At 44.6% G+C, this 25,325-nt stretch overlaps 2 protein-coding genes across 10 annotated transcripts in view; one reads left to right on the top strand and one right to left on the bottom strand.

Annotated features, from left to right (window-relative positions):
* Window positions 1-13,772, top strand: part of ZYG11A (zyg-11 family member A, cell cycle regulator) — a 75,140-nt gene extending 61,368 nt beyond the window's left edge. For both annotated transcript variants that reach the window (XM_070786527.1, XM_019958408.2), the window contains one exon: window positions 371-13,772. In XM_070786527.1, coding sequence (XP_070642628.1) covers window positions 371-534 — 164 coding nt within the window. In that variant the 3' untranslated portion in view covers window positions 535-13,772. The remainder of the gene's footprint in view (window positions 1-370) is intronic.
* LOC109556286 (enoyl-CoA hydratase domain-containing protein 2, mitochondrial) overlaps window positions 2,817-25,325 on the bottom strand; it is a 29,846-nt gene continuing 7,337 nt past the window's right edge. The window contains exons 2-10 of one of the 8 annotated variants that reach the window (XM_070786529.1): window positions 16,468-16,535; window positions 16,311-16,398; window positions 13,342-13,428; window positions 12,440-12,529; window positions 10,759-10,818; window positions 10,363-10,550; window positions 5,750-5,800; window positions 4,285-4,332; window positions 2,817-3,477 (exon numbers count right to left, since the gene is read on the bottom strand). In XM_070786529.1, the coding sequence (XP_070642630.1) occupies window positions 3,400-3,477; window positions 4,285-4,332; window positions 5,750-5,800; window positions 10,363-10,550; window positions 10,759-10,818; window positions 12,440-12,529; window positions 13,342-13,428; window positions 16,311-16,398; window positions 16,468-16,535 (758 nt within the window). In that variant the 3' untranslated portion in view covers window positions 2,817-3,399. Of the gene's footprint in view, window positions 3,478-4,284; window positions 4,333-5,749; window positions 5,801-10,362; window positions 10,551-10,758; window positions 10,819-12,439; window positions 12,533-13,341; window positions 13,429-16,310; window positions 16,399-16,467; window positions 16,536-25,325 lie in introns of all 8 variants that reach the window. The other 7 variants (XM_070786528.1, XM_019957459.2, XM_019957458.2 and 4 more) reach the window with 7 other exon arrangements.

Below are 25,325 nucleotides of genomic sequence, written 5' to 3'. Positions count from 1 at the left end.
CTTTAAGTGCTTTTTTTTTGCTCTTTGTGTCTGACTCCTTGACAGTTCCTTTACTTTGTACACTCAACCATGAATTTAAAATTTTTCAATTATATTTTATCCAGCCTCTGGTATTTTTAGGTTGTCTAGCTCAGCATACTGCCTGAACATGAAATTTTTATTATTTTCGTAATAGAAGAAGTTCTTATCCTTTTAGCTAGAGATATTTGAAGCATAGAGTTGTCTGGAAATAAACTTAATAAAATAATCATCCGTTATCAAATTGCATAAGCCGAGCATTATTGGCATCTTTAAAATGATGAATGTGGTAACTGGGAATATTTAAAACACCAACTTGAACATCAGGTTTCTTTGCTTGATTTTCTTTCAGCCAGCAAATACTGCAAAATGTTAGTTGAAGAAGAAGGATTGCAACTTGTGTGTGACATCCGGGAGCACAGTGAGGCAGACCCCCAAGCACAGCAGATCGCAGCCTCCATTGTAGATGACTTCAAAATGTACTTTATAAATTACCAGAGGCCCTCTCTCTGTTGAAGGCCCTTCTTAACCTCAGGGCCTCAGAGGTGCTACGTCTTCAGTATCAGGCCTTCTGCTGTATCAGCAATCAAGTGTTGGATTGAAACAAGTTGTCGGAGTTTGTGAGCTGACCGCCTTGTTGGCCTTTTGGGGGATGATTTTCTGTAAGTTATAAGAAGTTTGGATTTGTGTGATAGCCATAATCTCAAATCAAGTTGGAATCATTCTCGGAATACCTTTTCAGTAGTTTTGAAAAATCAAGCCCTAGACTCTGTGGGAAGACCTGTAAGCTTTTGTTCAAACAGCTATGCCAGTTAATTTTCTTTAGCCCTGACCAGTTTCTAACTGAGTATTGTTAGAGGAAAGAAAAAAAGAAATACCTATGGGGGACCTCTGTATTTATGTTAAATTTCATGGTTGAAAGAATCTCCTGAGTTGTTATTCCTGGCTATATGAGGCCTTTGGAAAAGAAATGCATGAAAGAGTTCTAGGAAACGTGTGTTTAAATGTATTGTTTGGAAGGCAGAACCTCTATTGGAGGGAAGGGAAAAATTTTTTTTAATACATACCAAATTACCTTCCACTTGTTGGGTGGAGGAAAGAGAAATACATTTTTATGATTTTTGGATAGTCTACCTTTGACCTTTTTTCCTCCAACTTTACACCTTAGACTGAATGAGCATAATAACATTGTGGGTAATTGGTGCTGGTGGGGCCTGGTCACAGGACTGAGAAGTGTTTAGATGAAAGATTATATAGTGAGTATAAATCTCAATCCCTCAGATTTTTAATTTGAGTGCGACTGTGACCAAAACAGAGGAAGGACTGTGCCAAAGATTTAAAGAGGTGCTCTTACCTAACTTGGATGAGAAAAATAATGAGCTTTTCTGAGAACCAACCTCAACCTCAGTGTAAGCTATGAAAGGCTTTTGTTTGTGTCCTCTGCAAATGTGCTTTATGGAATGAAGTCCTTCCTCACATTATTGACAGTCAATGAAACATGTTATGCCAGTCATCTAAATTTTTCGAAGAAACAATTTTTTTAAATTGGTAGCTTATTTTAGTATTAGATTTTTATACTGTAAGCTGGCCAGATTCTTAACCGGAATGCCCCATATCGTCTTTTGAAATCAAATGAGGTTTATTCTTATTCTAAATTATTTTCTCAAACTATTGCTCACTGGTGTCCCACTGGATAAGGGGAATTTGTGACCTGCTTCCTTCAACGGCCCTGAAACTCCACAGATTTTCTCATTCACTCTTGTGCATGATTCTAAAAGTATGTCTTAGTTTCCTGACCTGGGTTCCATATGTCAAAACATGCTGTTACCAGATACAAGCGTGGGCTGATGTGAGGAGGATGAGTGGGAAATAGTACCTGTTGAGGTCCAGTTCAGCATTGGGCACCTCTGTACATTTTCTCTGATTTTCAACAGTCCTCTGGGATAGTTTTAGTCTTCCCTGGTGGCTCAGATGGTAAAGGCATCTGTCTACAATGCGGGAGACCCGGGTTCGAGCCCTGGGTTGGGAAGATCCCCTGGAGAAGGAAATGGCAATCCACTCCAGTACTATTGCCTGGAAAATCCCATGGACAGAGGAGTCTGGTAGGCTATGGTCTATAGGGTTGCAAAGAGTCAGATATGACTGGGTGACTTCACTTTACTTCAACAGATAAGAAGAAGGAAGTACAACAAGATGGTTACTTTCCTAGATAGACAAATTTTGCTTGTGTGGTTGGTGCTGATTCCTAAGACTTGGGTTCTTGTCTTACTTTTCCTTCCAGGAAATGAGTACAGCTTTGAGGCACATTTGTTTTTAAAAGCAAGTCAACAGTGTTACTGGTCTGTGTCCATGTCCATGCCCATGGTTCAGTAACTCCTGAGCCTGCCCAGGCACAGGCTTAGGAAGCTCAGATCAGTTAAAGAATGACCACATGACTGTCTCTTGCCCTGCCTTGGTATAGGAGGAGGGCTGCTGAGGCTAGTGTGCACATGTGTATATCAGCCCCCCTTTATTTCAAAGTGCCATCATCTTGCTTTTTTGCTCGTGCTATTCCCCTCAGTTTTCCTCTTCTTTGCCTCCATTGCCTGTTTGATCCTTCAGCCTTCAACTGCAGTATTACCTGTCCATTTCTTAATCTTCCATGTTGTCCACCTCAGTTAATCGTTCCCTTCTCAGGGCTCCTAAAAGTTAATTAAATGCACCAGCAAAGATTTGTCTGCCACCCTACAGTTTACAAAAGGTTTTCACAGCAGTGATTTCATCTGGTTCTTAAAAGAAAACAGTACATTAATCATAACTCATGTTTATGGAACATCAGGTATTTTATTATTTTTTAATCCTCAAGACAGGTTCATTATAGTTGAGGAGGCTGAGGCAAACAGTGAGTAACTGGCAGAGAGCTGAGTCTATTCAACCACAACCAAGGTCTCCTTATTATCTCTATTGTACTGAGGGAGAAACAGGGCCATTGTGGGGTGGTTCTTACAGCATCTTGCATCTCTGGTGAGCACCTAATAACTGAGACGCAGTGATCAGACTTGGGTGCCAGTGCTATAAGGGCCCAGAGGGGTCTGTTTTATCCTTAGTTTATTGTTCTATCAGGGAGAGACAGGTATGCTCCAAAGCCAACCTCACCCCAGTGATGAGCTCGCCTGGGTGAGGAGTAATGAAGGGAGCAGTAGGTGGCATAGTCAGCACCCTAGTACCAGGCACCATGCCTGTTATTTCCTATCCATCATTGTCCTTGTGAGGAATCTGGAACCCAGAGAGGTGAAATGATAAGGGCAGAGGTGAAATGATGAGGGCAGAGGTGCTGCACATCTTCCTTCTGGATCCTGCCCTGTAAGCTGTGCATCTCCCTTGCTTCAGGTTAAATGGAGGTCACTCGCCAACAAATCTGGGGAGGCGCTTCTCCCTGAAAGCAGCCATGCCTTCCAGCCGATCCCGGGTTGGGATGTTCTGAAACAACATACAGAGTATCAGTTTGCAGGGACAGGTGCAGAAACCAGTAAAGACTTGCTGAAGGTTGTTCAGCCCCTGGCGAGGCCAGAATCCAGTCTTTCACTGTCTTTGGACTCTGGTGTTGGGTCATGCAAACGTGTGGGCCTTGGTGGCTCCTTGATCTCCTCACACCAGCCTGATTTTGTGCGCAGTGTACGTGCCTCTGAGAGCTCACAGTCTCATTCAGCAGTCTGAAATGAGGCTACTCGGTAGAAAACAAAGACTAGGCTTTGTGGTAAGAGCTCTGGCTCTGAATCCTGGTATGCAGTTGGTTTACATTGAGTTCTATAAGTTCCCAAACCCCCGTTTAGGAGGATTTTGTTACTTGTTAGCCTGGAGATTCATGTTTTTGACTCACTAAGGAGTAAGGGGCTAAATGGGTCAGCCATAGTTTATTGTCCCACCATCGAGCATACACAACCTATGGGCAATAATCAAGGCCTTGGCATCCTCCAGCCTGGGCTCTAGGCTGGTACAGCCTGGCCTGTACCAGTAGCCACTGATACAGAGAACTCAGAAGCTGCTCTTCTTCTGTCGGGTTCCTCTGTGATTCTCTGGACAGCAAATTAGGGCAGGGTGCAGTGCCATTAGATGGCTGAGGAAACAGCCCCAGAGAGTGCTCTGTGGCTCCCCTGGGATCAGTGCAGGCTGACTGTGTGGGTTGGGAGGAACCTGTTCAATTGGTCATGTACTAATAGTACCCAAGAACCCCACCCTGGCCTGGCCTCTGCTTACAAGCATGCAGGACTGGCAGCAGACACGTACCTGGGCGTAGCATATCCCTTCAATGGCCATCCCTGATGCGATGTCCACCTGCAGGAAAGAAGTGGTGCCTGGATCAGCCTTGCCCACCTCCATGTGCCCTGGGCGCCAGCTCGCCCTGCTCTCTACACCACTTCCTGCTGTTCCCTGGATTCTTCCAGCAAAGAATTATCCAGGCTTACTGTATGCCAGACCATATGAAGAGAGATGGTGTGATAAGGAATCCCCTACTGGAGAGGGAACACCATTCATTACAGAGGTGAGGCAGTGCTAGGATGAGTGGGGGCTGTGAGAACAACAGGGGGGATTACAAACAGCCTTAGAGATGAGGAGGGAGTGTGTGAGCTGTGCTTGCGCAGGCATTGTCTCCTCCTTCCCCACCTGGCTGCCTCACCATGTCTCCTGTCACCCCCATTAATGAACTCTGCTGGCTTTCCATTGCCCTCAGAACCAAGGCCTGCATGACTTGGCCCCTGGCAACTTCCCAGTCTCTACTGTCCACTGCTTGTTATTACTCACTTAAAGGCACTATTATAAGAGAAGTACTGTTCATAGCAGCAGTTATTTTCCCTACTACACAGCTGAGAAATCTGAGGCATAGAAAGGTGGAGTGATTTGTGTAAAGACACAACGGTGTGTGGGAAAACAGGTCTTAGAACCCAGATGGTCCAGCACCAGGGCCCATGCCCCTAACCTCACTGCTGTGCTGACTCACTCGTCCCTTCCTCTTGTTCAGTTGAGTTGCTTATTTATGCACCTCTGTTTTTTCTCTCACACTTTCCAATTTTTCTGGAATTCTTATCCAGCCTAAACCCCAGTTCTAGAAAACATTCTCCAACACAGCACTGTCCAGCCCTGTACCCAGTAGCCCCATGGAAGGTGCAGCTCTACCCTCTCTGGGCTGTCTACTTGGTACTCGACTTTTTATTAGTGACTTATGTCAGTCCCTCTCCTACCTTGGGAGCAGAGACCATATTTGATTCATTCTGGTGTCCCAGTTCAGGTCTAGGTTTAGTGTGTAATGAATGAATAAGTTGATGTGTAGGATGAGTTAGCTGCAGCCAAGTCAGCGTGCCTGAGCCCCGTCTGTGAGGCCGCATTGCTGACCATCAGCATAATCCTGAGAACATGGACTGATAGCCATGCAGACCTGGGTTCTTGTAACTCATTTGCTCTGTGACCCCGGGTAAGTCATTTACCCTTTCTGGACTTCAGTTACCTTCTCTAACCAAGGGAGAGAAATGAGGATAAAATATAATTTGGAGTATTTTTACCTGGCCAAACTTCATTTTGTAGATGGGTAAAACTACAAAACAAAGAGAGAGGTTCAGGCTCCAAGTCTATTAGAAGAGTCTGATTGCTGAGTTCTTTCCAGCTGTGTTGTCCATCTGTGTGCCCTGAAAGCACTGCCTCCCAGCCACCCCACTGACCTTAGCAGATGCTAAGTTCCGGCCCAGAACCCTCTCACCTCTATTCCTCGGTCAATGGCTACTTTGCTCAGCCGCACAGCAATGGGGGCCTAGGGAAAAGCAAACGCTTGGTTGAGGGGATCAGTTGGTGCTCACAGGCACACAAGCTCCATGATAGGGGATGAGGTCTGGGTAGAAATCCAGCTATTCTAGTGACAGTGTTTACTTTTGTTAGTGTTATACCTACTAATTAGCTGATGTTCCTTTTCAATAATGAAGGAAGCCTAACCGATCCCTAACCCTCCTAGTCCTGACCATCTGGAATTCTCGTCAGTTAATACATGCCTCCAGCATGTACAACATACTCCACTGTACACATGCTTTCCCACCCACAGACTTGTCTACCGGTCACAGGCTGCTCCCCAGCCCTTCAGGAGGGGTTTAATTGAGGCTCAGGGTGGGGAAGCAGTTGGCCACGTTTATCCAGTCAGTGGCGAAGCTTGGATCCGATTCCCAGTCACCTTTCCCACTCCTGTCCCTTCCTCTACCCGTCTCATCTCAACAAATGCAAGCCTCCACTGAAAGCACGTTTTACCCCAGTAGGGTGAAAAAGGTCAGTAGTAGGAACTTGGACTTTGGAATCTGACAGGCCGGGGTTGAAATCCTGAGGGCCATTTTGTAGGGCCACTTGGAAGCAAGAGCACTGAAGTGACCATCTTTGCCTCATTGGTCTTGCTTCTAATTATTTTGTGCCACTGCAGGTCTGGCTCTCCATCCCCCACCACACTTCCAGGCAAGGAGTGCGTTTGCCTCCTATTTTGTTCATATTGTATTATTTGAAGGTTTTGTAAGACTTTATCAGGAAAGAACAATTTAAAAAGTCTGTTAGCATGGAAACCATAAATGAAAAAACTAGCTACATAAAGATGAACTTCAGACTGGGAAAAATACCACAGATTCAAGCAAAAATCAAGATCTGGGAGAATATATTTGTGATATTGTGACAGAAGCATTTCCTTTACAAAAAGCTTATATATATATATATATATATATATACTTTTTAGCATTCACACAGTATGGAAAGCTAGTTCACAAAAAGGAAAAAAAGACATAAGGTGTGCTCAGCTTTACTTTTAAAGAAAACGTAGATCAGAACAGTTAGGTGCTCCTTTTCACTTCACACTTGGGAACTGTAAAGGTTGATAATGCCCATTATCGTTGAGAAGTATTTGCACACAGAGTTGAATGGAGAGTAAACTGGAACAATGCTTCAGGAGGACAATTTGCCAAGAACTGGCAGATTAGATAGATGCCCATGCTCTTTCATGTTGTAACTCCATGTAGGCATCTACCCTATAGATTCATTTCCAAGAGTACACTAAGATGTATAAAGTTAATCACTCCAGCTATTTTTCAGGAGCACAAAGATGTCAGTAATGTGAATGTTCCTCACTAGAGTACTGGTTAAATGATGGCACATCCATACCATTAATGAAAAAGTGTGCAGTTTAAATGAATGAGGTTGATAAGTATGTGCTGAAATGAGCAACTCTCCAACATATAAGGTGAAAAAAGGAAGCTGCATCGTGCTGTGTATATTATTCAGTTTGTGTAGAAGGTGTTGGTGTGATGTGTCTTTGGGGAGAAAGGTCATGAGAATGAAGAACTTCACTTTTTGTTTTATACTTTTCCATACTGATTGAATTCTTTTCTGTGCATAGTTTGTTTTTAAACGTCAGTTAGAACTGGACTAGCCTTTAAAGGTGTGTTCCTTGTCCCCTAAATTGTCCTAAAGGAATTTAGAATTAGATATGTGACTATATGTGTATATTTTACATGTACAATGAATATTTCTGGAAGAGTATGCGAACTGTTAACAGTGGTCATCGCTGGGGAGAGTGACTGGGGAACTGAGGACTGTTTAGGTGACCCAAAACACTTGTCTTTTTGCCAGTGACTGAAGGGTTTTAGGATGTGGGACTTTTCACTTTGAACCTGGAACAGCCCCAGGATAACAGGATCACCCTACTTTTGAGTTTTACTCTGTGTCCTTCTTATTCTTCTATCCTTTTTGATTTGTTTATCACGAATATAACTACTGATTTCTCATTGGAGAAAATTAAAACTATATAGCATGTTGTCCCTGTGTTGAAAACACACATATTTATGTTTCTGAGTGTGTGTGTACATATATGTAGTTGACCCTTGAACAACCCAGAGCTTGGGCGAACCAACTGTCCATGCAGTAAAAATTCTGCACAGAACTTAGAGAGTTCTACATCCACAAATTCAACCAACCTTGGATCGTGTAGTGCTGTAGTATGTATTTAGTGGGGGAAAAAAATCCATGTATAAGTGAACCTTCACAGTTCCAATTTGTGTTGTTCAGTGGAACACTCTGTGAAGCTCAGTTAGAAATACGATGGATCATTATGTGTTATTTGGAAATGAGAACAGTGAGTCACAGTTGCCACAGGATGTTCCATTACTTTGATGTTGAAATGGAAAATGTATTCAAATCCATATTCAAAGAGTAAAGTATATGTACTGTTTAAAGGGAAAATCTGAGTGTTAATTTCTGGACCTTGTGTTTATTGATAGGCTCTTTGAGGCTATAATCTCTGGAGCAATTTCACTGCTGGTTTTGGTAATTTGTCCACTAGAGGGCAGCTGTCTACAACAGCATCTCTTGCACTCAGGAATCTTTTCATATTTGGCACTCAGTAACTCACCTGGACGTTAAACAGGTTGCATCAGAATGCCCCAGGATTTGCATTAGTGATTCTAATACTAGTTTTTGGTAGGCTGTTGTTTTGGTATGGAAAGCTACTTTTAAATACTGGAATACTAGTAATTAGTAAAATACCATTATTTCAATATATTGAAAAGTCATGAGACCAAGCTCAAAGACCCAGTTATTTATTTTATGCAAAAAGACAAACCCTAGAGTCTACAAATAGACCCCTCAGTCTGTGTAAGTGTAATCAGTTACTACCCCGAGTCACTCAGAGTTTTTGTTATCAGTTCAGACTTTCTGACCGAGTATAAGAGAAACACGACAGCATTAAAATGAACAGCTTCAGACTCTCCATTTATGTGTGATGAAACTATAAACAAGAAATGAAGACGAAACAAATGCTTTTAAACCAAACTTACCATGTTTTTTATAGTCCTTGCCCTCAAGTAACTAAGCAAGTAAGTAAGTAAAGATCTCAAAGTTATAAAAAGAGGCAGGATAGGATTATTTGAGGGAGATTTTTTTTTCCCCCTAAGTAAGATAACTCTTTTTTACTTTTCATGATTAATACAAATATTGTGTTAATAATATTAAAATTATAGATTATGGTTAACAATATTATATTACTTTTGTAACATGTCTTTAATTTTTTGTATTTGAAATCCATTAAAGATTTAGTTTGTTCTTTAAAAATTGTGTACATGGTCTGCACTCTTTAAAATGCTAGTTATCATCTGTATTTCTGTATTATGCAGAATGGATGCCAAAACAGTGTCTGTCTTTGTGGTGGTGCAGTCACTTTCTTTGACTTTGATGAGCAGTCACTTAACCTTGTTGGGTCTGTTATAGCACAGATGCGACAGGCATAATCACCTCACCTGGATTGTTCTAACATTGGGACACTATTAAAGTACCCAGGATTGCTTGTGTCTGAAGGATGAGGGTGCACCATATGGGCTCAGTGAGTATTACAACTTAACAGAACCTGGCTCCATTTCAGCTGCTTGCCTATCTTTGTGGAAACTTGGGACGTCCCTCTGGCTCTCTTAGAGAAGTGAGAAGCCAGTGGAGCCTCTCGGGTACTTGGAGATTACATGTAGGCAGGGCCTAACCCACTCCCTGGGTATCTACACCTTTGGGGAGACTATGCTAATAGGCTATTTGAGGATTAAAAAGTATGGGTCTTAACACATGTCCTACATCATGTATTTCAAGTGCTTTTCCACCATGTAGTATGGTCGAAAGATGGGCTGGTAGTTCTTTATCTGCTTTAAAGAATCTTGCATTTTCAATTTTGGGACACATTCATGCTTTACTGTCCAGTACAATAGCCAACAGCCAGATGTGTCTGTTAGCATTAAAATATGGGAAGTGTAATTGAGAAAGTAAAATTTTAATTTAAGTAATGTGGCTAGTGGGGCTTCCCAGGTAGCTCAAGGGTAAAAAACTGCTTGGCAAGCAGGAGCCTCGGGTTCAGTCCCTGGGTTGGGAAGATCCCCTGAAGAAGGAAATGGTAGCCCACTCTAGTATATTTGCCTGTAAAATACCATGGACAAGAGGAGTCTGCTGGACTACAGTCGGTGGAGTCGCACAGAGTCGGACATAGCAACAAAACATGGCTAGTGACTGCCTTAGTGGGTGGCACAGATAGAGATCATTTGCATCATCTCAGAAGTTCTGTTTTACAGGCTGTTCTGAGGATTTTCAAGCTTAATTGATCCCAGCGCCTCGGAACTCAATTTTCATCTTAACTTAAAATCTGATTTAGTATTATTTACTAGATGGCTGAATGGAAGCAAAATCGCCAAAGATGGTTAATTTTATAAATCTGGGAAAATGGATCTTGTGTGGTTGCATGAGACACCCTTGCCCCCTGGCTTCCGCACCTGTGATCCCCAATGGCACAGGCCCGCCTGTGCTGAGCGGCAGTCGTACCTGGGGTAGGATCTCCTGGGCCAGTGCTCGTGCCCGGTGGTAGGCAGCATTGCCCTCCTCGTTCTGGGCCACAGCGTGGTTCACCAGCCCCAGAGCCTGGGCCTGCACCCCACTCAGTCGTCGGCCTGTGAAGATGAGCTCCTTCGCCAGGGCCACCCCCAGGCATCGAGGCAGCCTCTGAGTCCCTCCTGCCAGGATGGAGTAGGGATGGTGAATCCTCATGGAATGTGGGGGCCCAGAGGAGGCCCTGGCTGGGAGTCAGCCAAGCCCTCTCAGAGGACAAGATTGGGTTAGGCTGGCGGGGAAGAGCCCAGTAGATAGGGCAAAAGAGGAAAGTAGGGAATTATGCTGGATAGAATAAACAGGTAGAGGATGGATGGTGTGTGTTGAGATTACCTGCTCCTGGGAGGAGCCCTCGGGTGGTCTCGATCAGTCCCATGACAGCCGAGGAAGCTGCTTAGACAAAACAGAGTGAAGCCCCCACCCTGTCTTCCAGCTCCAATCCCAGAGGATAAGAGACACTCTGTGGGCTCTGCTCACCCTTCCAGCCAATTACTTCCCTCATGGTGCGGCTACAACCAGGCTCCTCTAGTTACTACCTTTGGAAGAGCCCTAACCTGGAAGTCAGAAGGCCCAGCACTCATCCTACCTCCACAACTCACTGAGCAACTCTCTTAGCCTTTCTGAGCTATGTGGATGGGGGAAAAAAAATGATAACGTCTCTTTTACCTGCTTTATAGAGTTGCTAAGGATTAAGTGAGGTCATGGTGCTTAGAACAAGAAGGGTTCCTGGATGATACCCAGTACCTATTTGTAAGTTAATGGATTCTTAGTCTCATGTTAACTCTGGTCTGGCCTAGAGTGTCAGTGACTCCTGCTTCTACCAGTTTTCCCTCCGAGCTTTTTGTCAGCCTGAAATTTTCCTGTATTCTGATCCACATCCTTTTTTCTGAGTTGCACTTCCTGTGAGAAGCCTTCCTTGATTGAGTGTCCCACCCCACAGGCTTCTCCTGAATTCCCTGAACACGGTCCCTCCAAACCATGCGGTATGGGAGGGAGGGGTCTACATTCACCCTCCTATCCATCAAACCCTGCAAGTTAGCTCCCCTAAACAGGCAGGTAGAACCAGAGTTGGTGCTATGACCTGACCTGGTATTTTGATGGCTTCTCTTTGCTATGTATCATGTGGATATAAAGTCCCTCTATGCCTGGGGCTACATGTTAAAAAAAAGTTATTGGTGGCAGGAGAAGTAGTAGCACCATGATGACACTCAGATCTTCTCTAAAGTAAGTAAGTAAGTAAGTGTTAGGCGCTCAGTTGTGTTTGACTCTTTACCACCCTATGAACTTTAGCCCTCCAGGCTTCTCCAAGCAAGAATACTGGAGTGGATTGCCATTTCCTTCTCCAGAGGATCTTCCTGACCCAGGGATCAAACTCAGGTCTCCTGCATTGCAAGCAGATTCTTTACTGTTTGAGCTACAGGGAAGTGTCATATCTTCTCTGATCGGCTCTAAAAAGGGCACACCTAACCACCAAGTCAGCAAGGTTAAAAAGCAATTATCTTCATCCTCCCTGCCCTCCACACTTCAAAGTTCAATTTCTCTGAGCTACTAATGCAAACCTCTGTGGACTCTGATAGAGCTACTGTAGGGCACTGTTCCTGCCCAGTCATGCTTGTGATTAACTGGGCATAGACTGCCCTCATGGCTCACCTTTGTTCACAATATGATCGATACAGCTGGCTTGGACAGAACTGGAAGACTGAATAGATACCTTTGTCCCCAACCTTCACTCTCTGTGTTCTTTCTAGCTGTGTCAGCGGTTGCCCTGGGGTTGGTACAAACAGTCCTGAGCTGAGGGCAGCTGACTCTGAGAAGGGACGAGTCCTGTAGCAGTCAGGGGCTGGGCGGTGGGTGGGGAACCACTGCTTCCTGAATTCCTTGGCTCCCACTTTGCCTTTAGTTCTGGGGTTTGTTGGAAAGCTGAGAGCAGTGGCTGACTGCAGAATCCCCAGAATTAGCTTGTTTCATTCGCTCTTCCCTCCCACCCTTCCACACCTCTCCCTGTACCCAGTACCTGCCACTCGGAGGTCACAGGCCAGGGCAAGTTCCAGGCCTCCACCCAAGGCAAACCCATCCATAGCTGCAATGGTGGGTGCAGGGAATGCTGCTGTGGAGACAAAGGAGGGCTCAGCCTGTGAGGCCCTGGTAGGACCAGGACAGTGTCTCAGGGTAGGAGATGGTCTAGCTGGTTGTGATAGAAGGCTTCATTGGTCCCAAGTTTGGGGACCTTACCTGGTACCTCAGCCAGGTTATCTTAGCAGTCATTTTTCCCACTGGGGCAAGTTGTGGGATCTGCTGGGGAATAGGAGTGGGGAGATGGATGGGCAGGGTGATGCCTGGTCAGGCCCACCCTCCTGTGGGCCTCCCCAGGACCCGCCTTTTTACTCTCCCTTCTCATTCTGTGTGCTGAGAACAGAATTGAATCTGACATGGGGAAGGCCAACGGGCAAACAGGTGATGATGACCCAGGGTGATCGGTGATCTGAGAAAGGAAGCTTGGATGATGGGCCAGGGATGGCTTCCTGGAGGAGGTGGCACTGGTTGTCTTAAAAAATGCATGAACAGTTCAGATGGCCTAGGAGAGATATTCCAGAAAAAGAACAAGCATTTATCAAAGCCTGCAAGCATGCTTGCTGAAAGTTGACTCTGGAATGGCCAGGCTTGTACCCTCAGGGCACAGGGGCTGGGGGTCAGAACTAGCAGGGCACTAATGCTGGGGAGCCAGTGCCCTTTGGACCCTCGTGGCACCCTCCTCCTTGTAGAATTCCTTGTCCCTGCCCCCTCTCCCTGGGAGGATCATCTCTCCACAGAGCTCACAACAGAAACCATTCTGTCTTTAGGGTATGGTAGATTGGGTGAGGCTGGGATCAGCAGGACTCCTGAATGCGCCCCTCCTCCCCACTCCAGAACCCTCACCAATCTCAGTCATCAGGCCTCGAAGCCGCTGGACAAAGAGCCCCACTTCTGCCTCACTCATCTGCTCCCGCTCCTTCAGGTCTGCACCTGCAGATGCAAGGGTGACAGCCCTTGGGAAATGACCTGGCACTGAATCCCAGGCTGTCAAAGGATCCAGCAATGGAAACCTGAAGAGAAGCGGCCAGAGAGGAAAGAGAAACACCAGGAAAGCTCATCAGGGAAGCCAGGGAGGGAGGAGGGTGGTCAAAAAAAGACACAACAACAACAAAAAGGTGAATTGGATTTCATCACAATTAAAAACTAATGCATCAGAAGAGATTATGAAGAGAGCAAAGACAACCCATGAATGGAAGGAAATAACTTGCAAATCATACATCTGGTAAGGAACTGATATCTATGATATATAAAGATTTCCTACAACTAAAATAAAAAGGACTTCCCTGGTAGTCCAGTGGTTTAAGACTCCATGCTTCCACTGCAGGGGGCACGGTTTGATCCCTGTTTGGGGAACTAAGATCATGCAAGTTGTGCAGAGTGGCCAAAAACAAACAAAGGACTTGAGTAGACATTTCTCCAAGGAAAATAAGCCAGTGAGATTTCCCGGCTAGTCCAGTGGCTAAGATTGGGCTTCTAATGCAGGTGGCCCAAGTTCCATCCCTAGTTGGGGAACTAGAGCTCTCATGCCGGAACTGAAAGGTGGCATGTCACAGAAGACTGAAGATCCTGCGTCCCTCAACGAAGACCCAGTGCAGCCAAATATTTAAAAAAGAAGATAAGGCAGTAAGCACTGGAGAGTGTGTTCAGCATCATTGGGGAAATGCAAGTAAAAACCACAATAGGATAGTGCTTTGTACCCATTCAGACGGTGATTATAAGTAACAAAAAAGTGTTGACATTGGTGTGGAGAACTCTGATGTACCGCTGGTAGGAATCTCAAATGATACAGCTGCCGTGAAAAATATTTTGGTGCTTCCTCCAAAAGTTCAAAGTAGGATTACTATGTGGTCCAGCCACTTTACTCCTAAGTATATACCCCAAAGAATTGAAAACAAGGACTCAAAACAGATAGGTGCACACCAATGTTCGTAGCAGTATTAATCACAACAGCCAAAATGTGGGAACCACCCAAGTCCATCAACAGATGGATTGAAAAAATGTGGAATATATATGTGAAAAAGAATATTATTCTCTTTTAAAAAAGATAGAAATTCTGCAATATGCTACAATGTGGATGAACATGAAGTACATGTTGCTAAGTGAAATAAGCTAGCCATGAAAGGACAAATGGATGATTCTACTTAAATACTTAGAGTAAGCAAATTCGTAAAGATAGAGAGTAGAATGGAGGTTACTGGGTGTTAGGGAAATGGGGAGGAATTGCTTCAGTATATAGTTTATTGAGATGATGAAAGTTTTCTGGAAATGGATAGTGGTGATTGTTGAATAACCTTGTGAATGCACTTAATGCCAGTGAATTTTACACTTAAAAGTGATTAAAATGTAAATTTTGTGATTAAATGTAAATTTTGTGTAATGTACATATTTTTGACAACTCATAAAACACATTAAATAGTAATAAAATAAAAATTTATTATTTTTTCCTGTTTTATTGAGAAATAATTGGCATACAGCAGGTATAATTATTTTTTAAAAGAAGGGCTTGGTTGAGGAGTGAGTGCAGGGACAGTGGCATGGGGGGGGCAGGGTCCTTGGTGAGAGTAGTGACAGTGGAGGTTCACTGAAGGCCAGACAGCCGGAGCCTGAGTCATGAGTAGGGGGTGAACGTACTCTCTGCAAGTCCTAGATTATGGGAAAGTCAGTTGGGAGAGCCCTTGAGAGTCTGATTACTCCTAGCCCCTCAGTGACAGATGGGGAAACTGAGGCGCAGAGAGAGACAGGGACTAGCCCAGGATTCCAGAGCAAATCAGGGGCAGATTCAGACCTCCTGCACGCCCCCTGCTTTCCTGTCCTTCGCTGGAGGGGTGAGGAGCGGGGCTAACAGTCATGAAGTGACCGTGATAGAAGACGTCAGACCATGGGGGAGCCAAAGGAAGAGGCCGGAGTAGGAGGAGGGCCTCGATCAGGGCAGTGGGGTCAGGCAGACCGGTCCGCATACTTCCCTTGCCACCTCCCGCCCCAGGCTGCTCACCGGGATCCTGACAGTTGAGGCCTGGGGACTGAGCCACATGCCCTTGAAACTGCCTAAGAATCACTCGCTTCCCACCCTCGCCCTCCGCAGCCTTTTCCTGTCTCCCCGGTGTCCCCTCCAGAGCCACCCCAGAGTCAGTTCTTAGCTCAACTCTCATTCGCTTGCTTCTTGTAGTGGGCCTGGGATGCAGCATTTCTCATCTTTGAAAGGAAGTGCGTGGTGCTTGCCCTGTTGTGAGGACCAAATGGTGCAGAGACATGGAAGAGTTTCGTTGACAGGGACTGAAATCTTGTAGTGGGCAAAGGGGCAGTAAGTCAGTCCTATCTTGGCCACGGACCTGGTGAGTGTCGTTGGACTCCGTTTTCTCATTTCCTCAATGCAGTGTCAGAACAGAAAGAACAGGGATTTGGGGGTCAGAAAGGTCAAGTTCTAACCGAATTCTCACTGGCTGTGTTGCTCTAAGCAAGGAGTTTCACCTCTGAGTGCATATCTTTAAATGGGAATGAGTCCTGTGCTGTGTGCTAAGTCGCTTCAGTCATGTCCAACTCTTGGCACCCTCATGGACTGTAGCCCGCCAGGCTCCTCTGTCCATGGGGATTCTCCAGGCAAGAAGACCGGAGTGGGTTGCCATTTCCTTCCACAGGGAATCTTCCCGTCCCAGGGATCAAACCAGTGTCTCCTGTATCCCCAAGTGGGTTCTTTACCACTAGGGCAACCTGGGAAGCCCGAGTCCTGTGCTAAAACAACCTAACTGTTCCCTAAATGCAGGCTGGTGGGAGCCCTGCTGAGCCCCGGGTTGGGGGCAAGGAAGGAAACCCACCTGCGCAGAACACACCCTTCACTCCACTCCTGAAGATCAGGACACGCACTTGACGGTCCTCCCGAAGCTGGGCCAGAGCTTCCAGTAGCTGCAGAGGAGACCAGATCAGATACCTCCCAGCTCAGCCCCTCCCACCCTGGTGCCCGCCCTTACTCACCTGACTGACGAAGACATTCCCCAGGGCATTGCGGGCACTGGGTCTGTTCATCAGAATCTCAGCAATTCCTGCAGGGGACAGGGCAGCGTTGGGTGAGCCAGCTGCCCTGCTCACTCCTGGGCTGGGGCCTGGGATCTGGGCAGCCTCTACCCTTGATGAGCAGTGTGACCTGGGGCAAGTCACACACACTCAGGCCTCAGTTTTTCCACCCATAAAATCGGGAGAATAACCCTTGCCCTTTCTGCCTCACAGAAGTGGAAGGGCTTGAGAACTTCGGAGCACCATGGGGAGAGGGACGAGAATGACTGCCCCAGTGATTCCTGCCTGCTTCTGCCATTGTGAGACCCACACACACACCTACACAACCCTTCTTCAATTTCATGTATCTCTCTCCATGTGATTCTTTTCTCTACAGCCAGACTTCTTCCTCTCGAGCTGAATGAGTTATGATAACACCACCACCCAGAAATCTCGTGTGCCCTGACTCATTCACTGCTCCCACCTACCCCTTAAAAGTAACAACTCTCATGACTTTCTTTTTCCTCCTGACTTTTTATGGTGATGACTTTCCTGCATTTTTTAACAATTTTATCACAAAAATATTCTTCTCTAGACATTATAGTTCAGACTTGCTAATTAAAAAAAAAAAGAAAACTCTTAAAAGCTTGTTAAAAACCCTCAGCTTCTGCTTCTAGCCCTGTCTTTTGCTCAAAGATATTTATTAAAGAACTTGAGGCGGGACTTCCCTGATGGTCCAGTGGCTAAGACTCCCTTAATGCAGGAAGCCTGTGTTCAATCCCTGGTCAGGGAACTAGATCCCACGTGCTGCAACTAAGATCACAAATACTGCAACTAAGACTGGCACAGCCAAAGAGAAAAAAAGAACGTGGGGCATTTGACCTGTAAGATTTCCTGCAGCATGGAATTTACTGATTGCACACTCATAGGACAAGCGAGCAGACGCCTCTGTCATAGGAATTTAGCAGCTAATCCAGAGGCTTGAGCACATTCACATTCTGTCCTCTTTGGCAAGAGAATATCCTTTGCCCTACTCATGTGATATTCTTTCATGAGCACCAGTGAAACTTCTTGAAAGGCTTTTCCATTTTCAGTTAAAAATTTTCTTGCCTTCCATTCTCTTAAGTCTTCTCCAGTCTAGCTCCCACCCCATCACTTGGCAGAAACTGCTCTCACCTAAGTGAGACCAGTGTAACCAGTGTAATCACATCACTAACCGAGGGACATATTTCCATCCTTGTCCCAGGCTCAGCAACAATTAACTCTCCTGACCAAACACCTGCTCCTCCTTGAACATTTTCTGCTCGGCCTTTTTTTTTTTTTTTTTAGTGGACAGGTTTTTTTTTTCAGAACAATTTTAGGTTTACAGCAAAATGGAGTAGAAAGTGCTTCCCTGATGGTTCAGAGGGTAAAGAATATGCCTGCAATGCAGAAGACCCGGGTTCAATCCCTGGGTTTGGAAGATTTTCTGAAGAAGGAAGTGGCAACCCACTCCAGTATTATTGCCTGGAGAATTCCATGGACAGAGGAGCCTGGCAGGCTACAGTTCATGGGATTGAAAAGAGTCGGACATGACTGAGAAAGTGCAGAAGTTCCCATAAATCCTCTGCCCAATGCACATGTGTAGCCTCCCACCAGAGTGGGACATTTGTTACCAAGATTAACTTCTATGCATATGTCATTATCACCCAGCTTTCATGTTTACATTGGGGTTTACTCTCGGTGTTGCATATGCTATGGGTTTTGACAAACGCATAACAACATGTACCTGCCTGTGGCTCCACATTTTCCTGGCCTTCCTACGTCTCAGATGATCCCCTGCACTTCTTTTCTAGGTTTTCTTCTACCTAATTTAAAAATTCTTAAATCATTTATTCAACATATATCTGTAATAAATAAGTCTTGGGGATATAATGTACATCATGGTGACTAGAGTTAAGAATATTTGAAAGTTGCTAAAACTGTACATCTTATAAGTTCCCCTCACTCACACAAAAATGTGTAAGTGGGTGGTGATGGATCTTAACTACATTTACTGTGGGGATTACTCCACAATATATACAAATACTGAACTGTTACGTTGTACATGTGAAACAAATGAAACAAAGCAAAGGCTAACAGAGTTTTGCCAAGAGAACACACTGGTCATAACAAACACCCTCTTCCAACAACACAAGAGAAGACTCTACAAATGGACATCAGCAGATGGTCAATTCTGAAATCAGATTGATTAATATTCTTTGCAGCCAGATGGAGCAGCTCTATACAGCCAGCAAAAACAAGACCAGGAGCTGACTGTGGCTCAGATCATGAACTTACTGCAAAATTCAGACTTAAATTGAAGAAAGTAGGGAAAACCACTAGACCATTCAGGTATGACCTAAATCAAATCCCTTACCCATTATACAGTGGAAGTGAAAATTAGATTCAAAGGATTAGATTTGATAGAGTGCCTGAAGAACTATGGATGGAGGTTCGTGACACTGTATAGGGAGGCAGTGATAAAGACCATCCCCAAGAAAAAGAAATGCAAAAAGGCAAAATGGTTGTCTGATGAGGCCTTACAAATAGCTGAAAAAGAAGAGAAGCTCAAGGCAAAGGAGAAAAGGAAAGATAGACCCATTTGAATGCAGCATTCCAAAGAATAGCAAGGAGAGATAAGAAAGCCTTCCTCAGCAATCAGTGCAAAGAAATAGAGGAAAACAGTAGAATGGGAAAGACTAGAGATCTCTTTAAGAAAATTAGAGATACCAGGGGAAGATTTCATGCAAAATGGGCACAATAAAGGACAGAAATGCTATGGACCTGACAGAAGCAGAAGATATTAAGAAGAGGCTGCAAGAATACACAGAAGACCCTACATAACCACAATGGTGTGATCACCCACCTAGAGCCAGACATCCTGGAATGTGAAGTCAAGTGGGCCTTAGGAAGCATCACTATGAACAAAGCTAGTGGAGGTGATGGAATTCCAGTTGACCTATTTCAAATCCTGAAAGATGATGCTGTGAAAGTGCTGCACTCAATATGCCAGCACATTTGGAAAACTCAGCAGTGGCCACAGGACTGGAAAAGATCAGTTTTCATCCCAATCCTAAAGAAAGCCAATGCCAAAGAATGTTCAAACTACTGCACAATTGCACTCATCTCACATGCTAGTAAAGTAATGCTCAAAATTCTCCAAGCCAGGCTTCAACAGTACCTGAACTATAAACTACCAGATGTTCAAGCTGGATTTAGAAAAGGCAGAGGAAGCAGAGATCAAATTGCCAACATCCATTGGATCACCAAAAAAGCAAGAGAGTTCCAGAAAAACATCTATTTCTGCTTTATTGACTACACCAAAGCCTTTGACTGTGTGGATCACAACAAACTGTGGAAAATTCTTAACAGTGGTAGGAATTCCAGACCACCTTACCTGCCTCCTGAGAAATGTACATGTAGGTCAAGAAACAACAGTTAAAACTGGACAGGAACAACAGACTGGTTCTAAATCAGGAAAGGAGTATGTCAAGGCTGTATATTGTTTCCCTGCTTATTTAACTTATATGCAGAGTACATCATGAGAAATGCTGGGCTAGATGAAGCACAAGCTGGAATCAAGATTGCCAGGAGAAATAACAATAAACCTCGAATACACAGATGACAGCATCCTTATGGCAGAAAGCAAAGAACTAAAGAGCCTCTTGATGAAAGTGAAAGAGAAGAGTGAAAAACGTGGCTTAAAACTCAACATTCTGAAAATGAAGATCATGGCATCTGGCCTCATCACTTCTTGACAAATAGATGGGGAAACGAAACAGTGACAGATGTTATTTTCTTGGGCTCCAAAATCATTGCAGATGGTGACTGCAGCCATGAAATTAAAAGATGCTTGCTCCTTGGAAGAAAAGCTTTGACCAGCCTAGACAGCATTATTAAAAAGCAGAGACATTACTTTGCCGACAAAGATCCATCTAGTCAAAGCTATGGTTTTTCCAGTAGTCATGTATGGATGTGAGAGTTGGACCATAAAGAAAGCTGAGTGCTGAAGAATTGATGCTTTTGAACTGTGGTGTTGGAGAAGACTCTTGAGAGTCCCTTGGACTGCAAGATCCAACCAGTCAATCCTAAAGGAAATCAGTGCTGAATATTCATTGGAAGGGCTGATGCTGAAGCTGAGCCTGATGTGAAGAGCTAACTCACTGGAAAAGACCCTGATGCTGGGAAAGATTGAAGGCGGGAGGAGAAAGAGAAAAGGGAGGATGAGATAGTTGGATGGTATCACTGACTGGATGGACGTGAGTTTGAGCAAGCTGCAGGAGTTGGTGATGGACAGGGAAAGCTGGCGTGCTGCAGTGCATGGGGTCGCAAAGAGTCAGACATGACTGAGCGACTGAACTGAACATCTGAAACTAATATGTCAATTGTATTTTGATTAAAAAACCACTTCTTAACAAAAGATAACCACACAAAAGAAGATATACAAATAACCACTAAGCACATGAAAAGATATTTAATTTTATTAGTCTCAAATAAATGAGAGTTTAAAAAAAGCCTAGATATGGCTGTACACCAAATACAATGACTAAAACTAAGAAGACGAAAAATAAAAACCAAGTGTTGGTTATTAAAAAAAAAACAAACCTGAATATCTAGCAAACAACTTTGATGTATAATAAATTGTGGGAGTTACAAGGATATGTACCAATCCCTGTCTTCAAGGGATTGTTGTATTAGTGCTTATAGCCTAATATAAGTAAATGATAATATGAGGTCATAAGTAAAATAAATACATAAAGTACTATAGGATTATAAATGGTAGTTCATAAATGGTAGCATTTGAGCAAGGTGGAAATAGGTAAAAAAATGTCATTTTCAGAGTGAGGGGAAGTGTGAAAAATACTACATGTAAGAGACTACTCCATTTGAAAAATATTTTATCGAATGTGTTAATGTCTATTGTACAGCAAAGTGATTCAGCTATATACATATATATTCCTTTTCCTATTCTTTTCCATTATGATTTGTCACAAGATATTGAATATAGTTCCCTATGTTATACAGTAGGACCTTGTTTATCCATTCTGTATATAATAGTTTGCAAAGTAGTTGAAGTTCCGGAAAGGTCAATCCAAGATCTCTTTATTCAGTCGTTTGTACAGTTATGTATTTAACACACGCTGGCCTCTGTACTAAACACTGATGTCAGAGACTAGAGCAGACTCAGTCCCTGTCCTCTTAGATCCTAAAAGTCTAACAGAGGAGATCGACACTCAACAAGTAATTACTATTTGTGACGAGTACATGGGGGAAAAAAAGACAGGAGGATAGGGGTTTAGAGTGGGCAGAGGGGAGCCCTAATGTAGAAGATCAGCAGTGACCTCCTGGGGGAAGAAGTGACCTTTCAGCTGAGAGCTGAGGAATAAATAGGAGTTAGCCAGACAAAAGTGTGTGTGTGTGTTGGTGGGGAAAAGCCTATTTCAGAGAGGGAGTGGCACAGATGAGGGCCCTGAGTGCAGCAGAGCGGGTACTATAGGGTTTATATTGCTGGGCCTTTAATGTTTTTTGGCTGCACCTGAGAATTAAACCAACATAAAACAGATTAACAGGAGAAAAGCATACGAATTTGTTCAAGTTTTATGTAACACAGGACTCCTCAAAAGGAAATGAAGACCCCTAGAAATGGTAGGTCCACATGCTATGACAAACCTAGGCAGCGTGTTGAAGAGACATTACTCTGCTGACGAAGGTCTGTATAGTCCAGGCTGTGGTCTTCCCAGTGGTCATGGATGCTTGTGAGAGTGTAAAAGACACACCTTTTAGTGTCTTTACAGTGGACCACAAAGAAGGCAGAGTGCCAAAGACTGTGCCAAACACCTTCGAACTGTGGTGCTGGAGAAGACTCCTGACAGTCCCTTGGACAGCAAGGAGATCAAACCAGTCAATCTTAAGGGAAATCAACCCTGAATACTCATTGGAAGGACTGATGCTGAAGCTGAAGCTCTGTATTACGGTCACCTGATGTGAACAGCCGACTCTTTGGAAAAGTCCCTGATGCTGGGAAAGATCGAGGGCAGAAGGAGAAGAGGGCATCAAGGATGAGATGGCCAGATGGCATCATCCATATAATGAATATGAACTTGGGCAAACTCTGGGAGACAGTGAGGGACAGGGAGGCCTGGTGTGCTGCAGTCCACGGGGTCAAAAGAGACGGACACAACTGTGTTGACGACACAACACAACACGCTTTTACAGTAGGAAGAGCAGCAACTGTGGCAAAGTTAACTGTGTGGGAGGCTACAGGAAGATAAGGCCTGTTTCTACACAGTTGTCCATACTTGTCTGTTTCAACACACTTGTCTGTACAGGATTCTCTTGGCTTCAACTCCCTGTTGAAGAATATTTTTTTTAATCTCCAGTTTCAGGAAGGGCATTTTTCAAACAGGAGTTCTTATCTTCTGTTTTCAGTAAGAAATGCCCTTCTTGCATCTGCTATTTATTTCAAGCGGCTTTAGCTCAAGATTATCCCTATGCCAATGTAGCATATTTCTTGGCGGGGGGAGGGGGGCACCTTTTAGTGTCTTCCAGAACTGGAGTTCAGAGGAAAGGGAGAGCCCCGTGAGGTGTGACAGGAGTCAGGAGGGCTGCGCTTGCTTGTCTGCCCCTTCTCCTTCCCGCTTCCCGTGTGCTTGGCTCCTGTACACGCAGGACTTCCCCGCACACCCAGCCTGCTCTCCTCTGAGCTCCAAGCCTGAAAATCCTGCTGCTCACTTGACATCTAGACCAACATGTCAAAAAATGATCATTCTTCTGCTCCTTTGGTGAGTGAATGACATATCAACTCGGAGGTCTCTCCTGTTGCCGGGGTCCAGCCCCGGCTGATCCAGGGTATTCGAAGGGGAGACGGCTTATTCAAATGTTAATTAGAGATGTAAAGAGTAATAGAATGAGGATAGCTCAGTAGGAAAATTCAGTGGAGAAAAGAAGCTGAGTAGCTTGGTTTACGCGGAAAATCAATATAACCCGTGACACGAGGTTAGCTCTGACCACGGAGGCCGCAGGCGCCCTCTCGAATAGCGGAAGGTGCCCCACCTTAGACACCTTCTCAAGTGGGTCTTAGAAGCCCAGGCAAATAAATGGTCGCAGAGGATATCCGCGCTCCAGATGGAGACTCAGCTGGAGGTCAAGGAGAAAAATGACATGGGGAGACCAAGCATTGGTAAGCAAGGCCCGTAGCTTTATTTTCAACAGGGGCTTATATACCCTAAGTTACACATAGAGGATAATAGGGGATGCAAAGTCAGCAGTTTTTGATCCTTATCAAAAACCGGGGTTTCTTTCCTGCAAATTTATCGTATACAAATGGTTTAGGTGATTTACATCATCTTCTGGCCAGAAGGCCTATTAACATTTTATGGCTCTTGACAAAGACTTATCAACCATAAGACTTATTTTCTCTAAGAGTAATTATTTTAAGGTTTGGTGCCATCTTCCGAAGATAAAATTGCATTCCTATAGGGCGGATGTGTAATGGGTTTACAACAAAGGAAAGAATTTATTACCTTAAGGGTCTAAAGTTACTAACACCAAGGCCACTACTTATTTTTTCTACATAGCAACTATATTAATTAATACACATTCAAGGATACAATTCAGGAGATGTGAAAACTTGGCAACAAACATTGGCTCATCAATGAAATCTTTTACTAGTTTTATTCTGACAGTTTCTAACTCTCTGAGAGGCTCTAAGCTATTTGAATATCTTAAGCTTCCTGTGCCTCTCGAGGCTGGGAGACTGTAAACAATCGTATGCATAGCTGTAGGAATCCAGGTAAACTTGTCAGGCGAGTTAGAGAGCCACCTGAGGGGTTTGGATTTAAACACTCCTAGTTGCCCAGGAACTTTATTAATTGGAGCTGTAAGTTAGCTCTTGGACAGAGAGAGTGAGATGGTGGTGGGGGACAGGCCCCAGTAAAGTCAGAGGTGAGAGCACAAAGCAATAAAGTAGGCAGACTCTGGTTTTTTGGGGGTAGATGCTCGAGAATATCCAGGGGGACTCCTGAGGCTCGATCCCGCCTTTGCGTATGCCGAGCCTCCTTCCTCATGACCTTTGTCACGAGTGGAATGCCTCACCGGCTCCCGGCATCCTGTTGCCTCCATTTTTCTGACACTTGAAGTTTACTCAGTGTCCGAGGCAGACGATTCAACCTCTTGGATCTCAGACCTTGCAGCTCACACCCTGCCCTCCTGCAGCCACTAAGCTGATGGGCTCTTCCTTCTACTGCGTGAATGCCCCAGCTGGCCCACTGTCCTCAGTTTTGCCTCCCCTTCCCCTTCCACATTCATTCCCTCATTTGGGTCAAAGTCATCTTTCTAACCCAAATCTGACCATATTCTTCTTGCTTCCCTTTTCATCAGAATTCAGTCTAAATCCTTATTACCACCCAAAAGATTCCCTACAATCTGGCCTTTGTACATCACTCTGGCCTCATGTGCCAAATCAGGGCCAATGAGATGTCACTCTGTGATTAGTTTATAATGTATATAAGACCCTGTACTGGACTTCCCTGGTGGTCCACTGGTAAAGGATCTGCCTGCCAATGCAGAGGACGTGGGTTCATTTCCTGACCCAGGAAGATTTCACACACTGCAGGGCAGTTAAGCTAATTCACCACAACTACTGCCCAGTCCTTAAACCCTTGAGCCACAACTGTTGAAGCCTGAGTGCGCTAGAGCCCAAGCTCTGCAACAAGGAGCCAGCGCCATGAGAAGCCTGCACATGGCGACTAGAGAGTAGCCCCTGCTCGCGGCAACTAGAGAAAGCCTGCGTGCAGGAAGAACCAGAGCAGCCAAAACTA

Source organism: Bos indicus, chromosome 3, assembly GCF_029378745.1.
Source record: "Bos indicus isolate NIAB-ARS_2022 breed Sahiwal x Tharparkar chromosome 3, NIAB-ARS_B.indTharparkar_mat_pri_1.0, whole genome shotgun sequence".
Classification (NCBI taxonomy): domain Eukaryota; kingdom Metazoa; phylum Chordata; class Mammalia; order Artiodactyla; family Bovidae; genus Bos; species Bos indicus.
This window is presented reverse-complemented; position numbering and strand designations above follow the sequence as displayed.